Source organism: Nicotiana sylvestris, chromosome 1 (assembly GCF_000393655.2).
Source record: "Nicotiana sylvestris chromosome 1, ASM39365v2, whole genome shotgun sequence".
Lineage (NCBI taxonomy): Eukaryota > Viridiplantae > Streptophyta > Magnoliopsida > Solanales > Solanaceae > Nicotiana > Nicotiana sylvestris.
In genome coordinates this window covers 118,655,793-118,663,776 of record NC_091057.1, presented here as the reverse complement: position 1 = coordinate 118,663,776, position 7,984 = coordinate 118,655,793, and the positions used below count along the sequence as shown (strand labels likewise).

The following is a 7,984-nucleotide window of genomic DNA, read 5'->3' as shown; positions in this document are numbered from 1 at the left end:
CCAAACAAGAAATTTAATCAGTATTGGTCAAAAAAATCGGTGAAACACTCACTAAGGGAGCATTAACATAGTATTCTCTTTTACCTAAAAATTCCATAAATTCTTTTGCTGAGCTTGCAGATTCATTTATCAAAGCACACTCGAGAGCTCAAAAAGTCGAAAAAAGAATGGAAGATATTTTCAAAATCAAGCAAGGGGACTTAGAATTGCTTAGAGAGTTCGTGGATTGGTTCCAGCGTGAAAGAATGACGTTACCGCGCATACCTGACAATTGGGCAGCTATAGCCTTCACTAGTAATTTGAATGAAAAAAGCTCTGAAGCCACAAGGCGACTCAAGGAAAGTCTTCATGAATTCCCAGCAACAACGTGGAATGACGTTTCCAACAGGTACAACATGAAGCAAGGATAGAAGAGGATATTATCTCACGATCTCAAAAAGAAGAAAAGGTGAGTTCGAGATGGGCGAAAACTAAAAAAAGGTTCGGTAAAAATAGGTACGAACCATATATGGGTCCCGTAGGAAAAGATTTACGGTCAAAACAGGACAATCCAAGGTACGATCATAGGTCGAGGAATAGAGAGTCGGGCTCATCATCAAAATTTGGGAAGGATCGAAATACGCGAGAGTCATGGGATGATGATAGAAATTTGAAAGCAAGGTTTGGCGGTTATAATTTTAATGTAAGTACTTCCGAGCTCGTGACTGTTTTAAGAAGCATGTGTGATAAGGTACGGTGGCCAAAAGAAATGAGATCGAATCCAAACAGGCACAACCCTGATCACTGGTGTGAATTCCACAACGATCACGGGCATAAAATGGCAGACTGTAGGTTGCTGCAAGGTGAAGTTGATCATCTATTAAAGCAATGGTATCTCACTGAATTATTCAGTGAGAGAGGTAAGCAAGCATATATGAATAACAGGCAGGAGCCCCCAAAACCACCTTCTCCCAAAAGGATCGTTAATATGATAAGTGGAGGTGAAAACATCAATGGTGTGACGTACACAACAGCCAATAAAGTTTCCAAAGTCACAATTACCCACGGGAAGCGGGTGCGACATGTGTTAAAGGAAGAAAGCATTACGTTTGATGATGCAAATGCAGATGGCGTATTATCCCCACATAACGATGCACTGGTAATATCTATACTTGTATATGATACTAATGTAAAACGAGTTTTGATTGATCCAGGTTGTTCCGTGAACATTATTTTTGCTAAGAGTACTACATGAGATGCAAGCCGAAGATAAATTAATACCAAAGGCACATACTTTGTCTGGATTTGACAATTCCAGTGTAGTGACGAAAGGGGAGGTAATACTTACAACATTCGCGGAAGGAGTTGTCAAGGATACAAAGTTTCAGGTGGTAGATATGGAGATGGCTTATAATATGATCCTTGGGAGACCATGGATCCACACTTCGCAGAAGGAGTTGTCAAGGATATAAAGTTTTAGGTGGTAGATTTGGAGATGACTTACAATATGATCCTTGGGAGACCATGGATCCACAAGATGGATGTCGTTCCATCAACCTTGCACCAAGTTATTAAATTTCCATCACCATGGGGAATATGTCAAATCCGTAGGGATCAACGTACATCCAGGAGCATCAACTCTGTAGCAGATTCAAGTACGAGAAATGAAGAAAAATAGCAATTACAGAATCCAGTTGAGGGTACCATAACACAAACCTCAACTGAACAAGGATGAACAAACGTGGACTAAGGCCAGATGCCATTCAAGAACCAGAGGAAAATAAAAATATCAAAACAACGATTGAAGAACTGGAAACTGTAATATTATTTGCACAATGGCCTGAAAGGAAAGTCTACGTAGGGGCCAATCTAAGCCAAGACATGAAAGGTAAGTTGATTGAATTTTTAAAAACTAACGTGGGTTGTTTTGTTGGTCCCACTCTGATATGACAGGAATACCACCGGAGGTAATGGCTCACAAATTAAATGAAGACCCATCGTATCCCCCTATCAAACAAAAGAAGAGAAAGCAAGGAACTTTCAAAAATCAGGTAAGTTAAGATGAGGTTCAAAAATTACTAAAGATTGGGTCTATCCGTGAGGTAAAATATCCTAATTGGTTAGCCAATACTGTTGTGGTAGCGAAGAAGAATGGACATGAATTGTTAAGCTTTTTAAATGCGTATTCAGGATACAATCAGATCAAAATGGATCCAATAGATGAAGAAAAAACTTTATTTATAACAGACAGGGGGACTTGCTGTTATAAAGTAATGCCTTTTGGTCTAAAAAATACTGGTGAAACATATCAAAGACTAATGACCAAAATGTTCCAAGAACATTTGGGAAGAACAATGGAGGTCTACATAGATGACATGCTCGTTAAAATTCAACATTCAGGGGATCATATATCGCATTTGTCTGATACGTTTCAGATCTTGTGAGAATTCAATATGAAATTAAATCCGGAGAAATGTGTATTTGGTGTTGCATCAGGTAAGTTTTTGGATTTTCTTGTTTCTAACCGTGGTATTGAAGTGAATCCCGCACAGATTAAGGCCATTGAAGAAATTCCTGACATGCTTACAAGTAAAAAAGAAGTGTAGAGGTTGACAGGAAAAATTGCAGCCTTGGGGAGATTTATTTCTAAATTATCAGAAAAGTGTTTTAAGTTCTTTTCAGCTCTTAAAAAGCAAGATCGGTTTGAATGGACTAAGAAATGTCAGCAAACACTCAAAAATTTGAAGACATACCTGTCAAATCTGCCATTACTCACAAAACCAAAGGCTTGGGAAAGATTGCTCATCTACCTTGCTGTCTCAGAAGTAGCGGTAAGTGTTGTTTTAGTCCATGAAGATCAAGGTAAACAATCTTCGATCTATTATTTCAGTAGATCTTTATTAGATACGGAGACGCAGTATCCTCAGTTAGAAAATCTAGCACTTGCATTAATCATGACATCTAGAAAATAAGGCCTTATTTTCAATGTCATCCTATCGCTGTAGTAACTGCTTATCCATTACGCAATATATTACATAAGCATGAGTTGTCAGGTAGGTTAGCCAAATGGGCTATAGAATTAAGTGAATATGACATCGCATACCAGCCTAGAACCACGATAAAATCTCAAGTGTTAGTAGATTTTGTGGTTGATTTTAGCCAAGAAATGCAATTGGAAGCAGAAAAGAATTACAAGTGTTCAACGGATCTAATTTGGGAATTTGAACCTTATTTACTGATGATTCATCTAATGTGAAGGGAGCAGGCTTGGGAATTGTTTTGGTACCACCTATGGGTGAAACCATTCGACAAGCCATTAAATGTCATTCTATAACTAACAATAAGGTAGAGTATGAAGCTGTGATTGTAGGTTTAGAACTAGCACGAGAACTCGGCATTAATCAAATTGTGATCAAAAGTGATTCGCAGCTCGCAGTTAATCAAATGCTGGGGACTTATACGGCCAGGGAAGCACGGATGCAGCAGTACATAGAGAAGGTACGGGATCTGATCAGACAATTCCAAACCTGGAAAGTTATGCAAATATCAAGAGATGAAAATGTCTAAGCGGACGCCCTAGCTAATCTCGCATCTGCAGCAGACGTGGCAAGCAATGAAAATGCTTCCGTAATTCATCTGTTTCATTCAGTGCTCGATCCAGTCAAAAATAAGGTAAATTTCAATAACTTAACCTGGGATTGGAGGAACGAGATTGTTGCTTTTTTGCAGTATGGAACCGTTCCTGAAGATAAAAAAACTCAGGCGCTTCAGAAAAGGGCTACTCGATATTATTTAAAGCAAGGCAATCTTTATCGAAAAATATTCGGTGGTCCCTTAACAAGGTGCCTTGGGCCTTCACAGACGGAATATGTAATAAGAGAAATACACGAGGGTCATTGTGGAAATCACGCTGGAGGAAGAACACTGGTAAGAACCATGATTAGGGCAGGTTATTACTGGCCTAAAATGGAAGAAGAATTGGAAAATTTTGTGGCTAAATGTGATAAGTGCCAAAGATACGGTAATAACATGCATAGACCTACGGAGTTGTTACATCCGGTCATTGCACCGTGGCCATTTATGAAATGGGGGATGTATATCGTGGGTCCACTACCACAAGCAAAAGGACAGGTAAAATTCTTGCTTGTACTTACTGACTATTTTACTAAATGGGTGGAAGCAGGAGCATTCAAACAGGTGCGAGAAAAAGAAGTTAGAGATTTCATTTGGCGAAATATCATATGTCGATTTGGTGTGCCAAAGGAAATCGTGTGTGATAATGGCCCTCAATTTATAGGCGCACAAATTACAGAGTTTTTTCAAAGTTGGCAGACCAAAAGGATTACATCCACACCTTATCATCCGGTGGGTAATGGACAAACTGAGTCAACAAACAAATTCATTATCAACAATTTAAAGAAGCATTTGAAGGAATCCAAAGGTAATTGACCAGAATTGTTACCTGGTGTTTTATGGGCATACCGCACAACAACAAAAACAAGTACAGGAGAAACACCATTTTCATTGGTTTATGGAGTTGAAGCTTTAATTCCAGTTGAGATAGGAGAGCCAAGCACAAGGTTTACACAAGCATCAAAAGAGTCTAATGGCGAAGAAATGTGCATAAATCTTGATCTACTTGAAGGAAAAAGAGAAACTGCATTAATAAGAATGGCAGCACAAAAGCAGGTCATAGAACGCTACTACAATCGAAAAGCATGCCTAAGATTCTTCAAGATTGGGGACTTCGTGCTCAAAAAGGGTTTTCAATCTACGAAGGCAGCCAATATGGGAAAATTGAGTCCAACCTGGGAAGGACCCTACATGATTCATGGTATTGCAGGAAAAGGAGCATACGAGCTGGAAACGATAGATGGCAAGATACTACCTTCGCACTGGAATGTCGTTCACCTGAAGAGATACTATTTATAAGGGATACCTACGGTCAGGTATCTATATTTTAAAATTTTATTTTTTGAATTGTTAAAATTTTACTAACGATTTTAGATGATAGGCAAAAAAGCTAGCTCGTACTAAATGATGAATCACGACCTGCAAGGCACGTGGAATAAATTAAAATTCCCGGTCTAGGGTTACAACTATTCTGATAGAAATTCAGACGGGTTAAGCAGTCTTCATCTATAATCGCACCTCCGAGTCCCGTGTGTTTTTCCTTTTCAGGAAAAGGACCAAATGAGAGGAACAATCAAGTGCTCTTGACTTCATACTTCAACGCTCAAATACTTGGGGGACTATATAATATATGTGTATAAAGAAGGCAAAGAAGATTGGGAAATAATCAAAGTTCAAGCCTGATAAGTTTACTCATTGAGTGAGAGCAAAGTCACGACCTAAAACCAAAGAAGAACCTTATCATAGTTAGGGTAAAGGCAATGAACTGAAACGGGTTATAAGTAAAAACCTTGTATTCATTTTTTTTTTTGAAATCTGCTATAAGGAAAACAGTTGCGAGAAAGTTATAGAAGTAATTCAAATACATGTAAAGTGTTATTTAAAACTTGACAAAGTTCAAATAAAAACTTGTCGAAGTTATTCCAAAAAACATGTGTATTCCTATTTCTTTTATCGTATATTAACACCATTATGAAGTTGAGACGTCTTCTTCATTAAGTGTCGAATATAAAAGGGCCCTCTTTTATAAAATTCATGATTAATTCAAGTATTCATGAAGCTAACAGAAGCATTTTTGAAGAATAAAAATGCAAGTTATTCAGTAAGTCCTTAAAATAAAGGCAAGAATAAACAAAACAGAAGTTCAAACAGCAGCGGGAACTTCTTAATATTAAAGAGTTTAGACTAAGTATGAACTTAGTCATAAACCAAAATTTATTTATACAAAGTGCCCCATAAAAGGACTGGGGACTTAACGTTTTCAACAAACCCTTAAAAAGATCAAGGGTCACAATCACATACCACCAAAAAGGAAAAAAACAAAGGAATTCAAATAACATAAAGTGTTCACTGAGAAGATTAAGGGACTAAAGCAGGGTCATCAGCAGCAGTGGGCTCAACTTGACTTGAAGAAGTGGGGATACCCGTATTATCTTCAACATTTTCAGAAACTTCAGCCACGGGAGAAGAAAAATCTTAGTTCTACTGAGTCTTCTCAATAGTCTCTTTGATCTTGGCTAACTCAGATTCCAAGTTAAAATTCTCCTGGATAACTTCAACGAGGGTATCATGGCGAGAATTTAAAAATGTCCAACTCACTTCAATGGCAGTTTTATCTTCAAGGATCTCGTAATATCTTTCCCAGTCAACAATTTCATTTCTTAATTTTTCATTTTCAGCCAAGGCAGATTCATAAGAACTTTGAAGAGAAGCGTGGGAACTCTCTAAAGAGAAAACCTTATCAGAAGACACTCGGAGGTCTTCTTGAGTTTGAGTCAAATTCTGCACGAGATCACCAGCATATGCTTCTTTTTCACTCAATAGAGCTCTCAACTCTCTAATTTCTTCACTTGCCTTGGACAATTGCTCGGAAAAAGAGGTTTCCAGACGAGCCTTTTCCTTACTTGCTTGATTTGAAGAAGCTTTTTCAACTACCAACTCTGAAGTCAAAGCCCGTACATGCTGCTCTAAGGTACTTTTACTTTCTTCTAAAGTTTCCATGTCGATCTGAAGACTTTCACACAGTTCCTTCCAATTATCCGCCTCAACTTGGTAGTCACGCACTAATTGCTCTGAAAGGGTAACCCTTTTCATCATCTCCGTGCCAATTAGATTGACCTAGAAAAAAGAGAGGGAAAAAAATGAGAATCTTGCAGATAGAAAAATGACAAAGTAAAGCTTGAAAAAGGAATACCTTTAAAGAAGAATGCACTATATCATTTATCAAGGTCACAGAACTATGGCTATCAAGCTTAGCTCTCTCAACTGGACCAATCAAAGGTTTTAGCCACATGTCAGCTTGACCTGATTTCCTTAAAAGGTTACCATCGGCGGGGACTTCATGGTAACTCGCCTCATAACATCACTCCTACTTGAAGAACCAACCTCTGTGTAAGGAGCAGTTAAATGAGGAGTAGTCAGGGGAGAAACTGCGGAAGCAATCATAATAGCCTGGGGAAGAACGGTAATAGCCACGACCGATAAAGAAGGAATCACAGGAACGGGAGTAGAAAAAGAAGCAAGAGGTGCTTCATAAAAAATCGGACCTAAAGTTTCACCATCAAACCCGCGGTTAAAAAGTTGCTCAACTGAATCATGAGTAACAATGGGGACTTCATCATCAGGAATCATCACCGGGGCTTCAATAAACTTGGTAAGAGGAATAGAACGAGGGGGGAAGCTTCATCATCAAAAATGATTCGCCTACAAGCTCGTGACTTTTTTACCAAGGAACCCTCATCTTCCTCTTCTTCAGAATCTTGGTCACTAGTAGCTTTCCTTTTCGATGAAGAAACCAAGATTATCTCTTGGGCTCTTTCCAAATAAATACGAGAAGCCACGACCGCTTCGGCACTAATCCCTCGAACAAGAAATCCTGATAAAAAGAAGAATTAAAATAAGTTCTGCAAAAAACAATAAAGAGTTAAATAAAAAAAACTCTTACCATGAGTTTTCACTTTCCAACCAAATCGCTGGGAAAGATGCTTCCAAGATCTATCCTCCATTGGGGCTGTATTCAATAACCTTCCTACCCAACCACAAAAATTGGGAATTCTTCAACAATTCTCATGGTTGCTAAAAAGAAAAAGGAAAATGAGAATAGAGATCATCAAAATTGAAGAAAAAGGTACGAGAAAGTTATTAAAAAAGAAAACTCACATGCAAAATTCTACTTCTCGGGGAAGGGGACATTTTCATCACCCACTAAACCAACGGTGGAGGCAGCAACAAACCTGGCATACCAGCCACGGTCTCTGTCATCCTCTGGACTAACTAGAACCCTTTTGCTCCTAGCTACTAAAGTAAAAATGCCTTGGCGGAAAAGTCTGGGAGAGTAAAGGTGAATTAAATGAGCAAAAGTGAAAGGCACACC

General features: G+C 38.5%; 2 protein-coding genes across 2 annotated transcripts; one reads left to right on the top strand and one right to left on the bottom strand.

Moving 5' to 3' along the window:
- The first annotated feature begins 817 nt into the window (after window positions 1-817).
- Window positions 818-1,234, top strand: LOC138873898 (uncharacterized). The gene has a single exon (XM_070152387.1). It carries the CDS (start codon window positions 818-820, stop codon window positions 1,232-1,234), a length of 417 nt encoding a protein of 138 aa, XP_070008488.1.
- Window positions 1,235-6,093: 4,859 nt separating this feature from the next.
- Window positions 6,094-7,616, bottom strand: LOC138873894 (MAR-binding filament-like protein 1). The gene is made up of 4 exons (XM_070152382.1): window positions 7,556-7,616; window positions 7,338-7,486; window positions 6,937-7,260; window positions 6,094-6,729 (listed from the first exon to the last, which is right to left on the bottom strand). Exons 1-4 carry the CDS (start codon window positions 7,614-7,616, stop codon window positions 6,094-6,096), a joined length of 1,170 nt encoding a protein of 389 aa, XP_070008483.1.
- Between the last annotated feature and the right edge of the window lie 368 nt (window positions 7,617-7,984).

What these genes read in the sequence shown, in the direction of transcription:
- LOC138873898 (XM_070152387.1), top strand. Translation starts at nt 818, where the DNA reads ATGGCAGACTGTAGGTTGCTGCAAGGTGAAGTTGATCATCTATTAAAG.
- LOC138873894 (XM_070152382.1), bottom strand. Translation starts at nt 7,616, where the DNA reads ATGGAGGATAGATCTTGGAAGCATCTTTCCCAGCGATTTGGTTGGAAA. An exon ending in TTGGAAAGTGAAAACTCATG is followed by an intron (nt 7,487 to 7,555) that starts GTAAGAGTTTTT and finishes TCTTTTTATCAG; the next exon opens with GATTTCTTGTTCGAGGGATT. An exon ending in AGGAAGATGAGGGTTCCTTG is followed by an intron (nt 7,261 to 7,337) that starts GTAAAAAAGTCA and finishes CCTCTTACCAAG; the next exon opens with TTTATTGAAGCCCCGGTGAT.